General features: G+C 39.0%; 1 protein-coding gene across 1 annotated transcript; it reads right to left on the bottom strand.

Annotated features, from left to right (window-relative positions):
* Positions 1 to 830: 830 nt before the first annotated feature.
* On the bottom strand, positions 831 to 3,302 carry MRPL34 (mitochondrial ribosomal protein L34). The gene is made up of 2 exons (XM_074200191.1): positions 3,193 to 3,302; positions 831 to 1,337 (listed from the first exon to the last, which is right to left on the bottom strand). Exons 1-2 carry the CDS (start codon positions 3,285 to 3,287, stop codon positions 1,064 to 1,066), a joined length of 369 nt encoding a protein of 122 aa, XP_074056292.1. The 5' UTR covers positions 3,288 to 3,302; the 3' UTR covers positions 831 to 1,063.
* Positions 3,303 to 26,275: the final 22,973 nt, after the last annotated feature.

Below are 26,275 nucleotides of genomic sequence, written 5' to 3'. Positions count from 1 at the left end.
TGGAGTCAAATCTAGAAGTCAGCCTCTGTGCTTCACCCCTACCCCCTAAGTCTTCTAAGTTAGTCAATAAACATTTAAGTGCCTACTATGAGCCAAGCACAAAGGCAGAAGATAGAAATTAATCAACAAAGAGAAGGCACTAGAATTGAGAGGGAAAAGCTTCCTGTGAGATTTTAGGTAGGACTTGAAGAAAATTAGAAAAGTCAGAAAGTAGAGACAAGGAAGAACAATCTTAAGTTTGGGGGATAGCCAGTGAAAATAGCCAGGAGGTGGAATGTCTTTTCCAAAAAACAGTAAGCATTCCACTGTCACTGGATATAAGAGTAAGTGGGGGTGGGATAGTCTTAGTCTCTAAAGTGTAAGACTGGAAAGGCAGGAATGAACAGGGAAAGCAGCTTGTGAACAATTCTGATCACAAAGCAACCAGTCTAAACAGCCTCAGTTCTTTCAATCTTCACATAACACTCCTTTCCAATATAATCCCTTTCTAGCTTATCTACAGCTTTCCCAAGTTATGGTGAGCAAAGCTAAATATAGTACAATCATCTCATACCCTCTTTTTGGTCATTTTACTGGGCTTATGATGCCTGAAATTGGACTTTTGGTTTCCATATCATACAGTTATCTTCAATTTACATGCCAATAAAAAACCCCAGATCTTTTCAGTGAACTAGTCACTTCTCTAGTCTTTATTTATGTGGTTGATTTTTTTTTGAAATTCAAGTATAGGACTTCACATTTATTCCATTAAATTTCATTTTCATATAAATGTTTATAACTGCCCCCCCCATAAACCACACACCTGGGAAAAGATCACACTTCAATACTACTACAAGGTTTAACTGATTTAATAGATTCTCTGACATCACAGAAAGAACTTCAGTCTTCTAAATCCAAAGATCTTGCTGAAATGTCCCATGGTATCAATAGACCCAGAAAGGGAAGCCACTGTCCTGATTCCATATGCAGGAGGTCAAGTTGTGTCTTGGTGGCATTCCTGTTCATCTTGCTAATGCAGTCCTTGGGTGTTATTCTAAGTTCTTGACAGAGTCTGCTCAGGGCCTCAATGGCTCAAAGACTTTCGACCCTTCAGCATGCGCCGCAAAATAACTTGGACTCCACCAGGGGTGCTGAGTCTCCGAATCCATCCATGTTTATGCTTCCGTTTGATGTTACTGGGTTGATACTCGTTGCCTCGGGCCTTGGAACGAACCTGCTGATAGCACCAAGGTGCCAGGGACCTGTGCTGTGTTGCATGGAAGCTGCCACAGGGATCAGTTGAGGTTCGAGTGAGGAGGGTGATAGTCCTGAGCTGAGGCAGCCATGGTAAGAATGATCTAGAGTCAAAGAATGGGTATTCTGTGAACAAGCTCAAGGAGAAGGGACAACATTGGGGTGTGGATGACAAGCCAAGTTGATGGCCACCCAGAAACTGACCAGTAAAATACCCATTTCTCTTTATTATTTCAGACTTTGGCTGGGCTATGAATAACACTGCTCACCAATGGAAGAGAGGCAGGGGTATGGGCTCTAGTAGTAACTCACAAGGATGCAGCAGGTGGTATAGCATAAATAATGCAGACTTTGGAGTTAGAAGACCATGTACCTTGCCTCTGATCATAAGTAAATCATTTGACTTCTGTGGACCAGTTTCCTCCTTTATAAAATGGAGCTAATTATTCTTGTAATACCAATGTGCCAAAGTTGTCATCCTATTATAGAAACCTTAGTTATTATTGGCAGCACTTCTGTCATTTACAAATCACCTTCTCACTTGACCTACACAACAGTAATAAGGGAAAGATAGAACAGCTATCTTAATCCCATTTTATAGAGGAGGAAATATGGAAGTTTCCTCGAGAGAGGAGTGACTCATCTAGTGTCATCCTCAAATTAATGGGAGAGGGAACAGTCTTTTGACTCTAAATAGAGACTTCCCCCCAAGAAACATTTAGATTATCAGCCATCTCCCCTTTCATCCCAATCACCCTAAGACTGAACACAGGACCTCATATGAAATAGGCACCTAGGCCATGCCTATTCCTTTTTATTTATTCTTCCATCTCCCCCACTCCTGTCCCCACCCCCACATACCACTCTGGCCTGGAACCCCATCATTAGAAACAGAAACAACTATCTCGAAATCACACTATAAGTGACCTTAATCCTCCTTCTAGAACAAGTGCACTACCCCTTCTTTTCCAAACTGGAACAATCCGGGTTTTTAAATATCCTTCCCCTCTTCCTTCCAGCACCAATATACTTGCATATTCTAAGATGCTTCCTGGCTCTTTTCTACCCTAACATTCCATATTCTAAGGGTCCCCACTTTTCCATTCAAAGACTGGCCCCAGAGTCAGAAAGACCTGTGTTCAAATGCTGCCTCTGACACGAATTAGATATAGAATCCTAACCTCGGGTCTGTTTTCTCCTCTGTAAGATGATGGGGCTGGCCTCCTCAGATCCTTTTCAGATTTCACGTCCTATATTCCCGTCTATCTGCTCTCATTGATTTAAGGCTTCCGTCTCCCCCTTTCAGCCCTAAAGCTCCATGTTCTAGGACTCCCCTCCATTTCCCAGTTTTAAAGTTCCAGGTTCCGAGGCTCCCCTCCCCCCTCAGCTTTAACTTTCCAGGTTCCGAGGCTCCCCTCCCCCTCTCTAGTGGTTCCAGGTTCCGAGGCTCCCCTCCCCCCCTCAGCTTTAACTTTCCAGGTTCCGAGGCTCCCCTCCCCCTCTCTACCGGCACCAGGTTCCGAGGCTCCCCTCCCCCTCTCTAGTGGTTCCAGGTTCCGAGGCTCCCCTCCCCCTCTCTACCGGTTCCAGGTTCCGAGGCTCCCCTCCGAGGCTCCCCTCCCCCCCTCAGCTTTAACTTTCCAGGTTCCGAGGCTCCCCTCCCCCTCTCTAGTGGTTCCAGGTTCCGAGGCTCCCCTCCCCCTCTCTACCGGTTCCAGGTTCCGAGGCTCCCCTCCCCCTCTCTACCGGCTCCAGGTTCCGAGGCTCCCCTCCCCCTCTCTAGTGGTTCCAGGTTCCGAGGCTCCCCTCCCCCTCTCTACCGGCTCCAGGTTCCGAGGCTCCCCTCCCCCTCCACTGATTCCATGTTCTAGGACCCCCTCCGGCTCCTCAGTTCTAACCCCCGGGTTCCAAGCTCCCCTTCCCCCCCGCTCCTCGGGACTCTTTCTTCTAAGCCCTCACCTGGCAGCAGCTTCGGGGCCGAGGGGCAGCCCGCCCCGGGCAGCCGCGGGCGCCCGCCACAGGCCGAGGCCGAGGCCGCGCAGCACGAAGCCCATGCTCCTTCCTCTCCGCCGCGGGGGACCGGCCGGAGCAGGGAGCAGCGCGGCCTCCCATTGGCTTCTACCCACCAATCGCTGTCCTCCGTGGGAGCAGGCGCGTAAGACACGGCGCAGACACGTTCACCTTGCTCGCGTCCTGTGGGGGAGGGGAGGGAAGCCGTACCCACCCCCTGCCGCAGGGCCTCACGGGAGTTGTAGTTCTTGGAGCGGTTGGCTTCCCTACAGCTGGGGCCGCTGAGGCTCTCGGTGCCTCCCTGGGGCTAGGTACCTCGCCTTGTGCTGGTAGCGGGTGCCGTAGCACAGGGTCTAGAACACAGTAGCTGCTTAATGAGTGTTCATGGACTGATTGACCACGATCCCCTTGCCGAAAAAAAGCTCAGAGCAGCTCTGTTTGCAGCAGGGTTTGGAAAGACTGGACTTGTAGCTGCTTAAAAGCATCTGAGCAATGAAGTGGCCCACGATAGATAAAAATATTTACTATGTTTTATGCTCCAGATGCTGTACAAGAAGTGAAAAGAAAGGTAGTCACTGCCTTCAATGAGCTTATATTATCTTTTTCTTTCTCTTTTTCCAATGGCATGTTATATCAAAGTTTTTCAACAGTTATACATTTGCATATTTATGAATTACACATTTTTCTCCCCCCCCTCCTTGTGGCAAAAAAAGTCTAAGGAATGTTGTACATTTACATATTAGCCATTTTGTGTAGGAGAAAGTAGGACTAAGGGAAAAGAGAAAATCATGATAGGAAGGAAAAAATAAGAAATTTTTAAAGTGAACAGGTCTTTGCCACTACAAAAAGAGCTGCTACAAATACTTTGGAACATTTCCCGTGTTTTATGATATCTTCTGGAAAATAGGCCTAGTATGGGTAATGCTGGGTCAAAGGGCATGATCAGTTTTATTGCCAGTTGGGCAAAGTTTCATAATCAATTCTAATGAAGCAACACAATATTATATTGAGAGAGAGAGAGAGAGAGAGAGAGAGAGAGAGAGAGAGAGAGAGAGAGAGAGAGAGAGAGAGAGACAGAGAGACTGTGAGACAGAGTGACAAGCAGAAAGAAAGACAGAGAGTTTGAGGGCCATCAACTACTTAGGAGCAAAGTGGAGACATAATCCAGTCAGTCAATAACACTATGCTAAGCATCTGGGATACAAAGAAAGACTATAGAAAGGCAGAAGTCCTCTATAAATAAAATCTTTTTCAGGAGTCCCTGTAACAGAACCCACTGTTCACCAAGTGTTTTCAACAAGAACCCTACAGGAAGCTAACCATCTTGCTTCCAGAAGTCATGAAGGGCAAACAGAATCTTGCTCTAACTCCTAAGAGTGTATTGTGTTTATATATCTGACAGTACACAAGAGGTTTGTCTTTATTCTGGTGGAAATGAAGGGACTGGAGAACTGCCTCAACTCTCTCAATCAGTGAGAAAAATAGTGTTCCGGGGGTGGGGGGGATGCAAAATGGGAATTCAAGAACTGATTGGCATCCTGGCATTCAGAACACAAAACCTGATGATTACCAGTTGTACTCATCCCTCAAGAATCAAAGTTCCCCTAAACCCAAAAGGCTATAAAACCATGCATACCCTTTGATCCTAGAAAAGTCACTACCAAGTTTCTATTCCAGAAGGGATGAAAGAAGAGGACCTATAAGGATATTTATATAATTCTTTTCTAGTGGCAAGGAATTGGAAATTGATGCTCATCAGTTGGGGAATGGCCAAAAAAAAAATGAGGTATGTGGTTACGATGGAATACTATTCTGCTATAAGAAATGATAAGTAGGATGCTGCTAGTAAAACCTGGAAAGACTTACATGAGCAGATGCAAGGTGAGTATACTGTATACAAAGTAATTGCAATATCATGGGATGATCAACTATGAATGACTTAACTTTTCTCAGCTTTGCTGTGACCCAAAACAACTCTGAAGGACTCATAATAAAGATTGCTATCCATCCCCAGAAAGGGAGCTGATGGTGTGTGAATACAGATTGAAACATTTTTTTTACTTCATTTTTCTTTAAGTTTCTTGGGGGGGGTGGCCTATGTTTTCTTACACATGACTATTTTGGAAATGTTTTGTATAACTTGACATTTTTAACCTATATCATATTCCTTGCTTTTTCAAGAGGAGGGAGGGAAAGAAGAAGGGAGAGAATTCAGGACTCAAAGTTTAAAAAAATGTATGTTAAAATTTGTTTGTACATGTAACTGAGAAAAGTAAAATAAAATTAAAAAGTGGGAAAAAAAAGAAAGAGAATCAAAGTTCTGTTCTTTCTTCAACTTCCCCTGACTACCCAATAACAGATCCCACATTATACTATTATTTTGATTATTGACCTTCAACTTTTAGATGCCAGGAGATTACTAGAGATAAGAAATAATTTAAATCAGTGCAGAAAGCTAAACCTTTGTCTGAGTGTTAGGAATTTTCCTAATTGGAGGTTCTGAGCTATTGTGATTGAATTGATTACTTTTTATCTGATAGTTAGTTATACTTAAAAATAGAGAAAAGGATCATATGAGCCTGAGAATTACTGCTCCAGGCTTAAAGGTGAGTTAACGGTTGAAAAAGACAGTAACAGATTAAATCTCTCAAAAGGAAAGAAGATATGAAGGAGAGGGTGGCAACAAGAGAAAAGTTTACACCCTAAATCTCTGAAAAAAGGAGATTAGAAAAACCTGAAAAAATAATCCAGCCAGGAAGAAGGAATGGAAAGGAGCAACCAACTGGTCAACTCTACTCTAGCAATAACACTGATCAGTTTTCCATCACTTGGGTCAGTTAAGTATCTCAGAGGATAGAATTCCAGATCTGAATCCAGGAAGTTATTGTTCATTTGTTTCAGTCATGTCTAACTCTGTGTGACCTCATGTGGGATTTTCTTGGCAAAGAAACTGGAATGGTTTTTCATTTTCTTCTCTGGCTCATTTTACAGATAAGGCTACTGAGGCAAATAGTTAAGTGTCATGTCTGGGGTCATATGGCCAGTAAGAGTCTGAGATCAGTTTTGAACTCAGGTCTTCCTGATACTAGACCTGGCATTCTATCTACTGCACTACCTAGATGCTCAGGAAGTCAGAAGTCAGAAGAATGGTAATATCCAAAAATCAGAAAGAGGAATCCCTTTGTTGGAAGGAAATGTGTGCTCCCAAACTGAACTCAGTCCATGTGAATCACGAACTTGTGGACAAGAGTCTCCGGGTTCATGGATCACCAAAGACATAGACGAGGTTCTTTCCATAGAATATGGAACTGTAACCACTAAGGAAAAAAGTAACTTCTTGTGGTCCAAGGAATGTAGTTAAGGATTCCATTCACAGGGGGCATCTGATAGACTTGTTTCAAAGAGGAATAACCTGCCTAAGGAGGTCTTGAATCAGTTAGAGGACAACACTATTCTGGTTCTTCAGGCTTGCAACCTGGGAACCATCCTGAATTCCTATCATTTCTCACTCCTCATATCCAATTTGTTGCTAAGGTCTATCAATTTCACCTTTGTATCTCTCCAATATTCCCTCTTCAAACACTGCCACCCTCTAGCACAGACTCTTATTGTCCCAAGTCTGCTGGGGGAGTCTACCTGTCTCAAGTTTCTCCATCTTCCAATATATACTCCATTCAGCCACTAATAAGCTCTAGTGGTTCTCTATCACCTCCAGGATCATACAAAATTTTCTGTTTGTCCTTTCAAAGTCCTTCCTAATTTAACCTCCTCCCACCTTTTCAGTCTTTTTATCTTTTAACCCTCAACATGTACTCTGCAATCAAATGATACTGGCTTCCTGATTACTCCACAAATTAGACACTTCATCTATCATTTTTTTCTGAATGTCCTCCATGCCTGAAGCACTCTCCTTCCTCCAATCTGACTACTGACCTCCCTGATTTCCTTTAAGGTCCCAACTAGAATCTGGTCTTCTATAGGAAACCTTCTTCCCATCCTTCTTAATATCAGTGCTTTCTCTCTGTTAGTTATATTCTATTTATTCTTTCTAGAGCTTGATTTATATTTTATATATTATATATATGTGATTTTTATTATATATATATATATCCATATATGTTTATATTTCTTTGCATGTTATCTCCCATGGAATTGGGTTAGAAGTTCCTTGAGGGTAAGCACTGTCTTTTTTAAAAAAATCTTTTTGATTTATTTAAGGCAATGGAGTTGAGTGACTTGCCCAAGGTCAAACAGCTAGGCAATTATTAAGTGTCTGAGGTAAGATTTGAACTCAGGTCTTCCTGTTTGCGGGGCCATTGCTCTATCCACTACACCACCTAACTGCCCCTGGGTGCTTAATCCTTAATACATGTTTAGTGAATTGAATTCGCTGTCACTGGAGATCTGCAAGTGGAGAATGGATGATTGTTTTTCAGGTATATTGAAAAGCAGTAGTGTCATTCTCAAACAGAAACTGATCCCTGTACATTTATTGATTTATTGACAAAACCTGACACAATCTACATTCTATTTTTATTTATTTTGTCAAACATTTCCCAGTTAATAATAGTTAACATTTAAATAGCACTTACTCTGTACTAAGTAAGCACTTTATAATTATTATCTCACCTGATCCTCACAACCATCCTGGGAAGTAAGTGCTATTATTATCCCCCTTTTGCTGATGAGAAAATCAAGGCAAACAGGAATTAAGTGCCTTGCTCAGAATCACACAGCTAGTAAGACTCTGAGGTATATATATATATTTAGGTTTTTACAAGGCAAATGGGGTTAAGTGGCTTGCCCAAGGCCACACAGCTAGGTAATTATTAAGTGTCTGATACCGGATTTGAACCCAGGTACTCCTGACTCCAGGGCCGGTGCTTTATCCACTGTGCTACCTAGCCGCCCCATGAGGGGTAATTTGAACTCAAGTCCTCTTGACTCTAAGCCCAGCACTGTATCTACTGAGTCATCAAGTTGCTTCATATACTGGTTAGAGTAATTATTGTAGACAAGCTACTTAAGAGCAATTAGTTAAGCAACAAGTTTCAGAGAAACAACTTCAAAGGGATAATAAGCAAAGCAGATTGCACTTGGAATCTAAGCACTACTGGAAAACATATGTGTTTATTATGTTTAAATAATAATTGTTGAGCACCTCTCAAAAAGAATTGTTAACTATTGGTTAGTTACCCCAAAGGTATGATCTTTCCATGAAAGTAGCCTCTGCTGGGTTGGACCATGCCTGCCCTTTTATGCCTCACAATTATAATGAGCAAATAGAACATTATTGAGCTTTGCTCACCAGAGGATGGGGATGAGTCCATCTGTAGTTGGCAATTTATCATACCCATTTTTGTTCAGTGAGAAGATCATGAACTTTAGACTTATGCAAGCCCAAGTTCAAATTCCAGATCTGCTACCTATCAACTTTGTAACTCTAGATAAGTGTCTTCCCCCTATTGGTGATAGAGGAACCTCAGTTTTATCATATATAAACTGGGAATAGCAATGAGTTCCTTGCCTTACTCATGGGATGGTTGTTTTTATTATTTATCTTATATAAAAAAGATCCTAACCTGCCTGCTTATAGCTATGTGTTCCTTAACTCTCCATTTAATAGTCCTATCACCTTGGATACCTTATAAATTCACAGTGCTACAGAATCTCCAAGGTAGAAGGGCTCTCCAGGGCATCTGGTTCAATGAAACCAAACAGGAGTCTTCTCTCCAAAGTTCCTTGCAAATTAACCTTCAGAAATGAACTACCTAGGGAAACCCTTTCCATTTTTGGATAATTCTCACAGTTAGAAAGTTTTTCTTGTGACAAAAACTACAACTCCCCCTTGTTGCTCCTTGTTCTGTTTTCTAGGAACAGAAGGAACAAATCTAATATCTCTTCCATGAGAAGACTCTTCAACTATTTAAAGACAACTACTCTGTCTCTGCAAATATTTTCTGTCCTGGACTGAATATCTTTCATTCCTCTCATTCTTCTTCCATTTTAGTGCTATGGAGATGGTAGACTCCAGTGATGTCATTCTAGTGATCAGCAATTTAGGGATATTTGGATTTAGTTTTCTGTGTAACTGTTTTTAGAGACTTCTAGAAGGGATGAGTTTTCTCTCCATCTTACTGATTTGTGTCACATGAAGAGGAATCAAGGTGAGTAAGGTCAAACAATGTGCCCAGTTTCTTGCTGCCAGCTTTCCTCCACCTTTCTTCCATGACCCTGTCAATTACCAAAGGGACAATGAGTATCAAAAGCTAAGGATCCAAGATGGCAGAGTAAAGGTAGAAACTTGTATAATGTCTCCCAAATTCTCTCCAAATAACATTAAAATAATGCTTCAAGGGGCAGCTAGATGGCACGGTGGATAGAGCACTGGCCCTGGCGTCAGGAGTACCTGAGTTCAAATCCAGCTTCAGACACTTAATAGTTACCTAGCTGGGTGACCTTGGGCAAGTCACTTAACCCCATCGCCTTGCCAAAAAAAAATTAATTTGGAGTAGCAGAACCAACAAAAGGATAGGGAAAACAATTTTCCTGTCCAAGACAAATTAGAAGGTTGGCAGAAAAGGACTCTCTCATTGAGATAAGTGTGAAGTAAACCACTGTAGGAGTTCCAGCAAGCTAGAAGTAGACCCTGGGAGCAAGTGAATCCCCAGCAACTGTGGCTTCTGGAGCTCTCAGTCCACACACACACTGAAAGGGTCAGACAAGTGGTCAGAAGGAGATTGCAGTTAACCCTTTGCTTGCACTGGGAGCAGGACTTTGTTGCATTGCTCATATAAGGCTCTAGATCACAATCTCACAGCAAGGAATACTAGTAGGAAAAGGGACCTTGAAGAGAGTTCTAAGGAGAGAGTACTTGTAGTCTCCCAAATCACAGTACAGGACAGGAAAGTAATGACCATACCTCTTCTTAAATCATACTACTTTAGAACTGAAAACTTAAAGACCTCCCAGAATTAGCACTGAAAACAGCACAAAAATCTTGAAGTTTGAGACGATGCTCCCTCTACCCTAAGCAGCAAAGTTCAACCTTAAGATAAAGTTAAAATTCAAGAAATAAGCTGGAAAAAGAGCAAACAATCAAAAATAATAGTTACTGTGATGACAGGGAAGATCAAAACATAAACTTAGAAGACAACAATGGAGAAAAAAAGCTGCCTCAAAGAAAATTATTAATTGGTCTCAGGATCCTAAAAAGAGAATTTCTGGAAGTCCAAATATCCCTAAATTGCTGATCACTGGAATGACATCACTGGAGTCTACCATATCATAGCACTAAAAATCCTCAAAGGAGGATTTTAAAAATCAAGTAAAAGAGAGAAAAAATTAAGAAATGATATTTATGCAAGAAAACCAAGGGGGGAAAAGTCAATAGCTTGGAAAAGGAGGCATAAAAAATTCTGAAGAAAATAACAACTTAAAAAAAGAATAGATCAAGTGATAAAAAGGGCATGGGTGTGAGTTGACTTTAACTAATTAGAAAGAGTTTGCAAAAACAAAACCAATGCAGACAAGATTAGAAGAACAGTAGAAAACTGAGGGGAGACTTTTACAGAAAGTCTCTCTCATAAAGGCCTTATTTTTCAAATATATAGAGAATTAAGTCAAATTTATAAGGGTGCAAGTCATTCCCCAATTGATAAATGGTCAGTACATATGAAGAAGCAGTTTTCAGAAGAAATCAAAGCAGTCTATAGTTATATGGAAAAAATGTTCTAAATCATTATTGATTAGAGAAATGTAAATTCTAAAAATTCTGAAGTACCACCTCAGACTAGTCAGATTAGTTAATATGAAAGAAAGGAAAATGACAAATGTTGGAGGGGATGTAGGAAAATTGGTACCCTAAAAGCACTGTTGGTGGAGTTGTGAATGGTCCAACCATTCTGGAAAGTAACTTGGAATTGTGTCCAAAAGGCACAAAAAGGCACAAAACTGTACACAATTTTTATATTCTTTTTATCCTTTCACCTAGCAATACCACCACTAGGTTGGTACCCAAAAGATATTTTAAAAAACCAAAAAGAATAAGGACCTAGATATACAAATATTTATAGCAATTCTTTTTCTGGGGATAAAAAATTAGAAATCAAGGAAATGCCCATCAATTGAGGAATGGCTGAATAAGTTGTAGTATATGATTATGATGGAATACTATTGTACTATAAGAAATAATGAACAGAATGCTTTCGGAAAAACCTGAAAAAACTTACATGAACTGATGCAAAGTAAAGTAAGTAGAACAAGGAGTTCATTGTATACAGTAATATTAATTGTTTGATGCTAAACTGTGAATGGCAGCTATTCTCAGCAATGCAATGATTTAAGATGGTTCAAAAGCACATGATGAAAAATGCTATCCATCATCTTCAGAGAAAGAACTAATGGAGTCTGAATGCAGATTGAAGTTTACTTTTTTCCTTAGGTTTTTTTTTTTGTCTATTCTTTTTTCCCTCCCATAACAAGATTAATGTGGAAATATTTTGCATGAGTGTAAATGTATAACCTATATTAAATCTCTTGCCTTATCAATGCAGAGGGAGGGGAAGAAGGAAGAGAGAGAATTTGGAGCTCCAAACTTTAAAAAACAAATGCTAAAAAATTTATGTTAAATAAAATGTCTTTTAAAAAAACAAATGCCAAAAATTATTTTTACATAATATATATATATATATATATATATATATATAATTTTTTCACTTCCTTTAGTCATGTGGAGCTGTGGGGAGGAGAAGCACAGACCAAAAAAATTCCCCCCAAAACCCCAACCCAAGTAAAGTGCTGGGTAGCTAAGTGGTATAGTGCCTGGGAGTCAGGAGAACCTGAGTTCAAATGCGATCTCAGATACTTGACACTAGTTATGTGACTTTGAGCAAATCAATTAACTCTGATGAGCTCACATCCAGGGCCGTCTCCAGTCCTCCTGATAACATATCTGGCAACTGGACCCAGATGACTCTAGAGGAGAAAGTGAAGCTGGTGACTTCACACAGCCCCCTCACCCCCCCCAAAATCGAATTCACGTGCTTGTCATGGAATTCCTGATTCCATGATCTTCTTTAAGAACAAAGGACAAACATCATCTTTAAAATGCTTTCTGTGGAAAGGAGCATAAGACTTTTAGTCATTACCTTACTTTTTGCCTTTCACCATTAATGTTTCTTAATGTTTCATTAGCCGTCTGTTCTCCCTGCCAGGTTACCAAAAGACATTAAGGCAAGTCAAATTCCTTCTTAACTCATACAGTATGAATTCAAACATTCTCACAGCCAATCAGGAGTCATAACCCCTCCAAGTATGCAGTTCAACAAATTAAAAACATTATCCAACAGTGTATCACAGCGGGATTAACTCAAACCTCTTGTGCTGGTGGGAATTTCTTTTCTACTTCTGCCTTTCTTTCAGTGAGAAGCAAGAGAAAATGAGAAGAAATGAATTCTGTCTGTAGGCAACAGCCCAATCACTTTAAAAACTTTCTGTCCCCCTCCCTTGTTGCTCATTACTATTACTATTATTTCCCTTTACAAAAATGAAAATTTGGCAGCCTCTTATCTTACCTGTTTGTGTGTTTAATGCTAGTAAAGAAACAGAAATTTATATCAAGGTAATGATCCCAGTACGGAAATTGAAGATACCCCCCATCACTTCAGTGTAGCTGAGGTACAAGGGCAGGAAAGGACAGATATGAATCTCACTGTAAAAAGAAGGACTAGTATACCCTAAGTTTCTGTAAACAAAAGAGGCTATAAGCAAGAAGAATATTTATCTCTTTCAATCTACTATCTACTCTCTATCTACTAGTTATCTACTATCTTTTATCTATCTGCTATCTACTATATCTATAATTTACTAGCTATCTTTCTACTACCTAGTATCTATCTACTATTTATCTTTATCTACAGGCTATCTACCCTATCTATCTACTATCTATTTATCTACTATCTATCTATCTATCTATCTATCTATCTATCTATCTATCTATCTATCTATATTGTTCAGGGCCAGCTACTGAGAGTGAAACACACATAGTTTTGGTGACCTTGGCCACCAGAGAAATACATGTATTCTTGCTCATTAAATGGATTTGTTGACTCACCAGTGAACCCTGACCTAAACATCTGTGGAGCTAGAGGTGTGGGAAACTTTCTGATAAGGAAGTCCATGGACTTCAAAGGATAAAAAGTGTAGATTTAATCCAGGAAGCAATACAGCAGGGTTTCATCTAACCTGTCATGACAGATAAATTTTGTTATAAAAGTCTGAGTATCAAAGAATAAAGTAAAAGAGTTCGTATCATTACCTTACGTGTATGTCTCTATTCAACTGGACTCTCATAAAATGTTTAGACCCACACCAGAACTATTGCTGGCAATACTATATATCTACCTACCAGTCAATCCCTAGACTGAGATAAGTCTTTGAGGCAAACTTGATCCAAATGTGACTATACTATATACAGGATCCCTACTCCTTAACCATACCATAGGGGAAAAATTGAGACTTCCTTGAGTACAAGAATCTTATAGCTTTCCTTTAACTCCCTGATGGGATAACAAAGTGCCTGATTGACATACACAGTAATCACTTAATCTGACTGATTGATCACTCAGTCACACAGGGAGTAGGTGGCCAACTCAGAGCCAGTGACCCCCTGGGCTCGGTGCTCTCCTCCCTGCACCAAAGGCATCTGAGCCATCTTCAAATTTCAGAATGACATCATAGAACAAATTTTATAACAGCAAGGAGGAAAAAATTCTTCAGATTTCCAAAGAAGATTAATCCAGGGGTGGCTAGGGGGCACAGTGGATAAAGCACCGGCCCTGGAGTCAGGAGTACCTGGGTTCAAATCCGGCCTCAGACACTTCATAATTACCTAGCTGTGTGGCCTTGGGCAAGCCACTTAACCCCATTTGCCTTGCAAAAAAAAAACAACCTAAAAAAAAGATTAATCCAAATGATATCAGATTATTCTACTGAAATCAAAGGAAAATTGGACTATGATATTCTAAAGAGCAAAGGATATCACTCAACACTCCAAAATAACACACTGTACAAGCCTGAGTCTGGATATCAAAGGAAACAATTGGATGTACAGTATAAAGGAAGAATACAAATCATTCCTTCCAGAGAACCCAGGAAATGAGCAGGATGTTCAGCTTGCCAACTGAGCAAATGAAGAGTGGGCAGATAAGTACTTTCAGAAAGGAATGAAACAACAAAAATGAAATCCTTATTTTCATACAGCTCAAGCTAAACAAGAACATAAATGTGGGGGTGGCTAGGTGGCACAGAGGATAGAGTACCAGCCCTGGAGTCAGGAGGACATGAGTTCAAATGTGACCCTCAGATACTTAATAATTACCTAGCTGTGTGGCCTTGAGCAAGCCACTTAACCCCATTACCTTGCAAAAACCTTAAAAAAAAAAACCATAAATGTGGGGGAATAGTTCTGATTTGACTTTCTTAAAACAGAAAACAAAATTTTAAAAAATCATGAATTGAGTGACAATGTGAAGTGAAAGAATCCCAAATAAAAAAGAATCTAAGGAATAAAGTGTATATTGACTAGATTGTGCTCTGTCAATGGGGAGAGGGGTTGGAAGGAAAAAAATATGGAATGCAAAACCTTACAAAAATGATTGTTGAAAACTATCCTTACGTGTAGTTGAAAAATAAATATTTTTAAATGTAAAATGTAGGGACAGCTTGGTGGCTCAGTGGATTAGAGCACTGGCCCTGGAGTCAGGAGGACCTGAATTCAAGCCTCAGATACTTGATAATTACCTAGTTGTGTGGGAAAGTCACTTAACTCCATAGCCTTGAAAAAAAAAAGTATAATGGAAAAATTAGAAAGGAAATAAAAGGATATTCAGAAGGTAACAGAATAAGATAACTTTATTACCACTGTATTTAATATACACTTTTTTTTAGGGGCAGGTAACTTTTAGAGTAGGGAGCATATTATTTTGAGCATATTCTTTGTATAATAGTAATAAAAGGTCATAGTTTATAAGTAATATTTTTACCTTTGTTAATGTTTGGTATAAAACATCATGCAAATCATGGAGGTGGAGACATCTGCCGGGTACCATATGGATAATTGTTAAATTTATAATGGAAAGGTTTTAAATATAAAAAAGGGGGGGAACAGGAAGAGAAGAGAAGAGAAGCAATAGGTTAGATGGAAAGAACTTAAACCTTCACTAATAAGTCAATATTACAAAAGAGAATCCAAAGAAATTCTTCTGTAATGAGGAAAAGAAGGGAGCATATAGGAGAGAGGCCCAAGTAATCAGGATCAGGCTAAGAGGAGAGTTGGAGAAAAAGTTTTCAATTTCTGCCTTTGGTGAGTTAGAAGAACAAGCTTGGAATATGAATGGCAGAGTCAAGGGAAGGTAGAAATAATAAAGACTGTAGTAGTGAAAGGTGAGTATGGCCAATGCTAGCTAGCTAGTATTTTTAGAGTACATTAAGATTTCAAATACTCTTTTCTTCCTCATAACTACTCTAGAAGGTAGATATCATTATTTCCACTTTACAGATAAGGAACCTAAGGTTGAGAGAAATTAAATGATTTACCCAGGATCACAAGACTGATAAATGTTTTATACCATATTTAGATTCAGATCTTCCTGATTCCATTTGGCAAATCATGGAGGTAGAGACATCTGCCAAGTACCAAATGGATATGTACCATAAGGATATGTACCATATGGTTATGTACCATATGGATATGTACATTCTGGTATTAATTTCTTTTGTGGGTAAGAAGTAGGTATGGACTCAGAAAGGCTGAAATGTGAAAAAAATTTACAGTAAGTTTTTCTGACAAGGACTTTATTTCTTAGACACACAGAAGACTGAATCAAATTTATAGAAATAAGAGCCATTCCTCAGTTCATAATAAATGATCAAAGGTAAAGTAATTAATGTGTCTGACTCCCTCTTTGAAATCATGGCCCTGCTCTCCATTCATAGGGTCCAAACAGAGGGGCAGAGAGTACTGGTAAGAGTACTGGTAAGAGGGGTGGCTAGGTGGCATAGTGGATAAAACACTGGCCCTGGAGTCAGGAGTGCCTGGGTTCAAATCCGGTCTCAGACACTTAATAATTACCTAGCTGTGTGGCCCTGGGCAAGCCACTTAACCCCGTTTGCCTTGCAAAAAAACCTAAAAAAAAAAGAAAGAGTACTGGTAAGAGAACCAAGCAGATTCATTCTTGCAGAATAATGATATTTCCCATTGATAAATTCCCAATCCCTTCATTAAAGTATCAGGATACAAAATAAATCTACACACACTCACAACACAGTATTCCTATTCAAAAATGAGACTGCAGTGATAATGGAAGAAATTACATTCAAAATATCTTCAAAGTATATGAAATATCAGAGAGGTAGCTTAGCATGATACATATGAAATTCATATAAATACAATACAAATCACTCTGAGAAACAGACAGAAAATTAGAGTGACATTTAGTGTTTATGGTTGGACCATGCCAATACAATAAAAATGACAATACTAATAAAATTAATTTACAAATTCAGTCCTCTATCAATAGTATTGCTAGGGCAATTAGGTGGCACAGTGGATAGAGCACCAACCCTGGAGTCAGGAGGACCTGGGTTTAAATCTGGCCTCAAGGGGGCAGCTAGGTGGCGCAGTGGATAGAACACTGGCCTTGGAGTCAGGAGTACCTGAGTTCAAATCCGAGGACCTCAGACACTTAATAATTACCTAGCTGTGTGGCCTTGGGCAAGCCACTTAACCCCATTGCCTTGAAAAATCTAAAAAAAATCTGGCATCAGATACTTAATAATTAACCTAATTTTGTGACCTTGGGCAAGTCACTTAACTCCATTGCCTTGAAAAAAAACAAATAAAATATTGCCAAGATACCATTTTTTAGCTAATAAATGTTTCCAATTATATATAAAGGTATTTATCAATACTTATTCTTGTAAAGTTTTCTCCTTCCCACCTTTCTCTCCTGCTCCAAGATAGCAATAATCTGATATAGAGCACAATCATGTTACTCATATTTCTATATTAGTCATACTATGAAAGAAGAATAAGAACAAAGGGGAAAATCCACAAAAAAAGAAAAAAAATGAAAGAAAATTTTAAAAAGTGAAAATAGATGTTTTGATCTGCATTCAGACTCCATAGTTCTTTCTCTGTGCATGTGGATGGCATTTTTCAACACAATTCAATTGTCTTTGATCACTATTGTTGAGAAAAGCTAAGTCTATCATAATTTATCATCACACAGTGTTCTGGTACTATGTATAATGTTATCCTGGTTCTGCTCACTTCATTCAGCATTAGTTCATGTAAGTGTTTCCAGGTTTTTTTTTTGAAATTCACCTGTTCATCATTTCTTGTAGAATAATATTATTCCATTACATTCATATGCCACACTTTGTTCAGTCATTCACCAAATTGATGGACATTCTCTCAATTTCCAATTCTTAGCTACCACAGAAAGAGCTGCAATGAATATTTTTGTACACAAGTCTTTCCACCCCCCCCCTTTTTTAAAATCTCATCGGAATACAAACTAAATAATAGTATTGCTGGATCAAAGGGTATACACAGTTTTATAGTCCTTTGGGCATAATTCCAAATTGCTCTCCAGAATGACTGGATCAGTCAAGGTGAAATTTTTTAAATAACTAAAAAAAAATAATTATTTATTTGTAAGAATTTTCAAATATTCAAGTGCAATGGTCTAAAGTCTTAAGGGAAATAATAAGGGAAAGTATGAATGAGAGGATATCACATCATTAGATCTCAAATTATTGTATAAAGCAGTAGTCTTTAAAACTATTTGTACTAAAAAAACTGTACTATTAAAACACCAGAAAAGTAGACCAGTGGAACAATTAGATAAGCAATAAATAGGAGCAAATTAAAAAATCAGTAGCTCAGTGTTTGATAAATCCAATATATAAATTCCTGGGGAAAGGGTTCCCTTTTTGACAAAAACTGCTGTGCAAACAATTAGTAGTTTGTTAGAAATTAAGTTTAAAACATTTTATACCATGCAACATGATAAAGTATAAATGAATAAACAACTTGAATGTAAAAGATTATACAATTTTTTACCATTTTAAAAATTAGAAGAAAATGAGCTAAGGTATCTTTCACAACTCTGGGAAAGAATTATTAACCACATAATAGAATTGATTATAAAATTGATGATTTGGACTAAATTGTCTAAAATTTGACTAAAAATCATGAGAATGAGAAAGTAAAACTCAATAAAATATCTACACACAAGAAAAATTTAAAGCAAACAGCATAAAAATGAGGGGATGAAAGGAAATTTATCGTAGAATACAACTTCAGAGTTCTTAGAGCAACCATTTGCTTAGTTCCTGAGTCTCCATCATGTGGTTTCCTTTATAATTCCCCAATTACATGTAAAACAATTTTAGTAATCTTTTTTCAAATTCTGAGTTCCAAATTCTCTCCCTCCTTTCCCCCACCCCCATAGAGAAGGAAAGCAATTTGACATGAGTTATATACATGTGTGTAAAACACAGCTATGTCAAATATTGCCAATAATAATCTGACATCCAAAATACACTGATAATCAATAAAAATATATAACAAGTAACATTCTCAGAATGGATGGATTGTCTAATAATAACAGTTTTTGTTAGAATTAGAAATTTATGAAGCAACTCCACTCGGACTATTTTCCTAAATCCCATGAGCATTGGTATAAAGATCCCCAGAAGATGACTCCTCTCTGCAAAGTTCTAAAGATAACCCTGAGGGTCTAGGAAATTTATAGACCTGCCACCCATGAGTCTCCATTTGGCATCCTTCCCAAATCAGCCAACCAGGTGACATCAATTGGCTTTTATAAAGGGATGTTTGCTGAAAAGGTGTCCCTAAAACGGGAACACACTCCCCTCTCAAACTCACAAGGTCTCTAAGAAGAGTGGGCATATGTGCCCAAAAGTTAAAACTCACAGCTCTTGATTATGGAAAGTCTTTTTTTCCCCTCTTTTGTGGAATCATGAAGTTTTGCTTCAGTGTACCACAAAACTGGGTGGGGGCTGGGGTTGAAGTGGGGTGTCAGTATTCTTGTGAAGTTCTTTTTTTTTTTTTGCAAGGCAATGGGGTTAAGTGGCTTGCCCAAGGCCACACAGCCAGGTAATTATTAAGTGTCTTAGGTCAAATTTGAACTCAGATCCTCCTGACTCCAGGGCCGGTGCTCTATCCACTGTGCCATCTAGCCACCCCTCTTGTGAAGTTCTAAAAGCTGCCTTTCCTCAGTATATATAGTTTGTTTTCAATGAACACCCAATACAAGCATTTATCTCAGCTTCAGCTATTGTTCCCAGATCTAACTGCCAGTGGGACATCTCTGCCAACTCTTAGAGATCTCCCATGATTGCCTGGCAGTAGGGAAAAAACTCCCTTCCCCCAAGAAATTCTCTTTTAGAAGCTTGAATGGTACAACTTTTTTTTTTTAAGGTTTTTGCAAGGCAAATGGGGTTAAGGGGCTTGCCCAAGGCCACACAGCTAGGTAATTATTAAAGTGTCTGAGACCGGATTTGAACCCAGGTACTCCTGACTCCAGGGCCGGTGCTTTATCCACTACGACACCTAGCCACCCCAGTACAACTTCACCATTGCAATGGCCTGTTACTGCAATACAGAATTCCAAACTGTCTTGGTTTTTTTTTCACAGACCAAAACTTATTCTCATTAGCCAACTACATGCATTTCCTTCTTCTCTCACCTAAAAACCAAAGTACCATATTTTTCCTAAATTAATCAAGGATGTAGTTGCATTTAGATAATGACTTTGATTGAGTGGAACAATCTAGCCTTTCTGTATTTACATTAGAAGTCTCCTTTCCTAGGCTTGCATATAAATGACCATGTGAAAACATGTTCCATGTCACTTGTAGTAATGAGATGCAAATTAATAAAATACTGAGGTTTATCTTACATCATGGAAATTGACAAAGATGATAAAAGATGGGGGCAGTTAGGTGGCACCTGCCCTAAAGACAGGAGGACCTGAGTTCAAATTCAGTCTCAGACATTTGATACTTATTACCTCTGTGATCTAGGGCAAGTCACTTAAATGCATTTCCCCCTCCTCCCCCCCCAAAAGATGATAAAAGATGGTAATGTTGTTAGAGGGACATTGGGAAGATAGGCACATTAAATACTTTTTTATGAGAGTTGTGAAGCAATCCTATCATTCTGATTTTCTTTTTTAGTTTTTTTTTTTTTTGCTAGACAATGGGGTTAAGTAGCTTGCCCAAGGCCACACAGCTAGGTCATTATTAAGTGTCTGAGGTTGCATTTGAACTCAGGTCCTCCTGACTCCAGGGCCAGTACTCTATCCACTGCGTCACCTAGCCACCCATCAATCCTATCATTCTGGAAAGCACTATGGAATTTTGGAACTAAAGTGGCTATATATGCCCCTTGATTCAGCAGCAAACTCACTACTGGCATATAGCCCAGGAACTCAAAGACAGAAAAAAAGGTCCAATAATATATTAAAATATTTATAGCAGCAAACTTTATCATAGCATAAAAACCAAAACCAAAATGCATGGTCATTGATTGGGGAATGGTTGGGAGAAATAAAAACCCAGTGGCCTAAAAGAGTATTATTAATCAATAAGAAATGAATCTTCAAAAGATTTCAGATATATATGAGAAGACTTGTATAAAAAACTGATGCATAGTGAAATGAGAGGAGGCACCAATGCATATAGTGATTGCCACCATGTTCATGAAAGATGCCGGGAAAAAAGGTTGAACTCTGAGTAAATGAAAAAGTTAGTCAAGTCTCACAAAACAGAAAATGAAACATATCTCATCCTTCCTGGCAGAGAAGTGAGGGAAGTGGGAGCAACTACTAGTCCAGAATATTCTTCACATTGTGATATATAAGATTCTGGTTCTCCAACAGGTGAACAATTAGATAACTGAAAAAAGCATTTTGTGTTTGTGTGTGTGAGAGAGAGAGAGAGAGAGAGAGAGAGAGAGAGAGAGAGAGAGAGAGAGAGGAGGGAGACAGAGAGGAGAAAGGGAGAGAGGGAGGAGAGAAAGAGGGAGAGAGAATATTTATTGGGGGGGGGGGGTCTGATGCATACACAGAAAGCCTAAGATAGTATCCTCTGCATGTGGAAAACCTAGGAATCTTCTTTCCTGAAGAATCATAATGACATGTAGAAATATTTTGAAAATATCTGAGTGGGGTAAACCTCTTCTTAGCTACAGCTGACTAAGCCCCAGATATGGGACTCATCTGGAAGTCGCATCTGGATTCATCACTTCTAGTTTCATCTTTCCCCTCAGCTTCTTCTCCCTTCAGATTGGCAGGCTAGAGGATGAAGAACCAAACTCCTTTATAGAGGGCAGAAACCAGACTTTTGGGTTCACTCCATATTGCATCTGCTGATTGGAAGGCATCACGTTGCCATTTTACTGGAGAAAGTCTAGGTCAACTGAGAAAACTTTTCGGATGAATCTGATTGCTATGTACACAGTTGTCTAAGATATTTGCTCTCTTGGAGTCTTCTACAGTTTGAGGGAGGAAGAGAAGAAACCTTTAAATGCTTACTATGTGCTAGGGCTGCTAGATGGCCCTGTCCTGAAATCAGGAGGCCCTGAGTTCAAAGCTGACCTAAGACTTCACCATGTCAATGCCATAGTTCTTCTTCCAGAAAGAAGGACAAATATCATCATCCTGTGCCTGGCTATCGGCTCAGCCTGGTTGCCCTCTACCACCCACTATGGTTTGAGAAGGGAGAAATAGAAGTGAACTCGAGCTGTGAACTTCGCCCATTGGAGAAGTCTTTTTGGTTTATTTTTGACCTCAAGCTGTAGAGGGAAGAGCTGGTTGGACCAGTCTAGTGTCTGCAGAGAGGAATCTGTGGAGATTTGCAGTTCTCCGCCTTAAGGGAAATGCTTGTAACTGAACAAGAGTAATTTTTATGTTTTTCCTCATTAAGGATGACTCTGAACTGGACAAGTTTGCCACTGCTTCATCAGAAAGAGAGCAGAAGAGGACTTTCCCAGCAAGAGAGTGGTGAAGGTCAGAAGGGAGCAACTAGTAAAGAAGTATAGTCCAGAGTTGTTTATTTTTCTGAGTACATGGTTTTCCCTATTTGTGAATTCCTACTAAATTTCTGAAAGTGTGAGCCCACTCTCCCTTATAGACATTTCATCCATTGATGGGAGAGTGTGACCCTGGTTTTAGGATATACTGTGATGTTTTAGTTATTTCTGCTTTTGATTTCTACAAAGTATTGTTTTTATCATCAAACACCCTGGAAGGGAGAATCTGAGCTCCAAATTGCATAGTATACTCCCTTCTGGGAATCCCAGACCTACTAACATGAAAGCAGCTCAGAAAGTGAGAGTGAGCGTTCACACAAACCAATATATGGCCATTTCATCCAGGAGTTTTGCTTGCTTATAGTACAGGAAGGTTGAGTTTGAGGTAGGCAGACTGCATAGTGATTGAATAATCATGATGGAAAAACAAAAGATATCATTTAAACAATTTGTTTCTTTTTTCTGAGGAGATAAATTTTCATTTGGAAGAGAGGAGATAGAACAGTTAGATGTACAATGGATAGAGCACTGATCCTGGAGTCAGGAGGACCTGAGTTCAAATGTAACCTTAGAAATTTGACTTACTAGCTATGTGACCTTGGGCAAGTCACTTAACATATTTCCTGCAAAAAAAACCTAAAACTAAAAAAGAGGCAGAGAGGAGATAAAATGAATAATAGCAAAGGTATGAGATAGGGAAAAAATCTATAAAGTATGTGATTTGTTGATCATGTAGTACATTTTGACTAAATCTTATGGTACTTGGAAGAAAGTTATAATTCAATTAAACAGATTTTTACTTAGTGTCTCCTATGTACAAAACACTTGCTAGATACTGAGAGATAAAGCTGGAAAAAATATGGTGCCCTCAGAATGTGGAGGACCAAGTTAAACTGTTTATACATTATTTGGTAGGCATAAGGAGATATTGCAGGTTTTTAAGCTGTCCAAGTCTAGATATGAGGAAGACGCAGCTGGCAATTTGTGAAGGACTGGAGAATGGGAACAAAAATTCAAAGTGGGAAGACTTAGTTTAAAAAAAAAAAACTTTTTACATTTAATTTTTATTGGGCAGCTAGGTGGCACAGTGTATAGAACACGACTCTGACACACCACACTAGGGAGAGAAGGCTGACCAGAGAAGGAGACTAAGAATCTTACAACTTTCTTTATGTTCAGATTGCTGTGGGATCTATTCCTTAGGTGGACCCAAGGGACATTTTGCTTCTCCTGGCAATACATGAGGACTCCTTTCAGTTATTCCAAACCATGCCATTCAGATTCCATTATCAGATGGAGTCAATGCTGTAACAAGTGCTCAAGGTCAAGGCCAATTACCATAATCATCACAGCAAACCCATGGGGCCAGAATATAGTACTCAGCTGTAGGCCTGAGTCAGGAAACTGGTAGCCTTGTCCTGCTCTGCCCTCTATCAGGAAAGTTAGGTGGCAAAGTGGATAGAATGCTGGACCTGGAGTCAGAAAGACCTGAGTTCAGCTCTAGCCTTACATTCTTACTAGCTTGTAAGACCCTGAGAAAGTCACTTAACACAGTTTCCTTATCTATAAAATGAGCTGGAGAAGGAAATGGCTAACTATTCCAGTATCTTTATCAAGAAAAGCCTAAATGAGGTCACAAAGAGTCAGACACAACTGAAGAACATCCCTCCTCCCTATCCCATTAGGCTTTACCCAGCCTGGTAACCAGATCTCAGTGGGGGGCAGGAGGAAGTCCAGCTCCCCAAGAAGACAGGAAAAGCCTTTTCCTCTTTTGAACTCATATATCATTTGTACATCTCATCTACTCTATATAACTTGTACATGCTGGTTTCTGAGAGATGGAGAGGCAGAATAATGAACTTGTTCTAAGGAATTTCCAGATTCAAACCCTATCTTTTGATAACATGCAAGTCATTTGACTTTTCTATGCCCCAGGTTCTGTAAAACAAGGATAATACCTATGGTCCTTAAACCACAGGGTTGAAACAAAACTCCAAGCAGATAACTCCAAGGAGATAACTAATAGAACCCACTTTACAAATCTTAAAGTGCGTGCTAGGTGTATGACCTTGGGCAAGTCACTTAACCCCATTGCCCCACAAACCAAACTAAACCTAGCAAAAAAATTTCTAAGTGCTCTATAAAGGTTAATTATTATTGCTATATACTATGTGCCCTTATGTCTCCATGGTTCTTTCAAGATGTGATTCTTTCAAGGTGTGAATAGTCAGTCACCTAGCATTTTAAAAAAATATTTAATTAATAATTTTTCCAACTACATGCAAAGATAGTTTTCAATAATCATTTTGTAAGGTTTTGAATTCCACATTTTTTCTCTCCCTTCCTTCCCTCCTCCCTCCCCTAGACAGAGAATAAACTAATATAGGTTATATGTGTATAACTTATGTTAAATACATTTCCATGTTAATCATGTTGTGAAAGAAGAATCAGAACAAAAGGAAAAAATATAACAAATTTTAAAAATTGAAAATTGAAAATATCAGTTAGTAGTTATTAGACAACTATTATGCAGAGTAATGTGCTAAGGACTAATGCTACAAATAAAAAAAAAATCAAAAAACCCAAACCCAACAACAAAAACAAACCTTTTCTGATCTTAATGAGTTCCCAGTCTAATGGGTCAATATATCTGGAGTCCTCTCAGCTTACTCTTCTCCAAAAAAGACTTTGATTCCTTACAGAAGGAAGCAGCAGATTGGGGCAATGAGACTGACTGCTCATCTCTCAGAGAGAATCAGAGGCTAGAATTCTATCTATCCTTTCTCCTAAGAATCACTATTCTAGGGGTAATCATTTTGATCTTCTGATCCTTAGCCTTTAAAATTCCCCAAACCATAGATCCAAAAGCTTGACTCCTTTTCCCCATCAAAAGCAACTTACACAAAGAGCCAGAGCCAGTTAGAGCCAGACAGAGAAATAGAAACAGAATAGTGAGATCTAAAGAGAAAAAGGGAGAAGAGAGACAGAGACAGACAGAGAAAGAAAAACAGAGAGAGAGAGAGAGAGAGAGAGAGAGAGAGAAAGAGAGAAGAGAAAAGGAGACAGAGTCAGAGAGATCTCAAAAGAAAAGAGAGACAGACAGAAACAGAGACAGAGAACCAATTCCCTTTCAAGGATAAATTCCCTGAAGTCTCTGACATGATAAACAAGAGATAAAATCCTGATCAAGATTCCATTTCCTCTGCCTACCACCTTCATAGAGTTTTTCTTTTCCTCCAGGGACCTTTCCCCAATTAGTTACGTGTACCCTTTTCCAAGACTAGAGGTAAGACAAACCAGAATTTCTCTTCTCTCAAACTCTCCCCAATTCCACCCCTCCCACAGGTATAAGAGTAATCATTCTCTACTAATGCAGTCCTATGCAAATGAGTTTGAGCCACAGGTTATATTTCATAGAGTGATTATATATTTTTGTACATGCCATATGTCCCCTTGCTAGATTGGAAGCCCTATGAGAGCAGGGACTAGGTCTTACCTATTTATACCTCTTCCTTCTCTCTTCCCCTATACCAAGTTTGGTCTGCTGCACTTTGTTAGGCCTTAATAAACAACTGAATGTTCAGTCATCAAAGACAATTCTAAAAGACTTGTTTTGGAAAATACCATCCATAACCAAAGAAAAGATTATAGAGTCTGAATGCAAACCAAGCATATTATGTTCACTTTTAAAATTTTCTTTTATGCTTTTTCTTTCTTTCTTATATTTTCCCCCCTTTTAGTATTAATTCTTATTTCACAACATGACTAATATGGAAATACATTAAGCAGGATTGCACATGTATAACCTTTATCAGATCACTCACTCTCTTGGGGGAGAGGGAAGAAAGGGTGGTTAAAAAAAAGGGGAACTCAAAAACTTACAAAGAGAAACCTATCTCTGCGTGTAAT

The sequence above is a fragment of the Macrotis lagotis genome, chromosome X (genome assembly GCF_037893015.1).
Source record: "Macrotis lagotis isolate mMagLag1 chromosome X, bilby.v1.9.chrom.fasta, whole genome shotgun sequence".
NCBI lineage: Eukaryota > Metazoa > Chordata > Mammalia > Peramelemorphia > Peramelidae > Macrotis > Macrotis lagotis.
The sequence above is the reverse complement of the archived record's forward strand: the minus strand, read 5'-3'. Positions and strand labels throughout refer to the sequence as shown.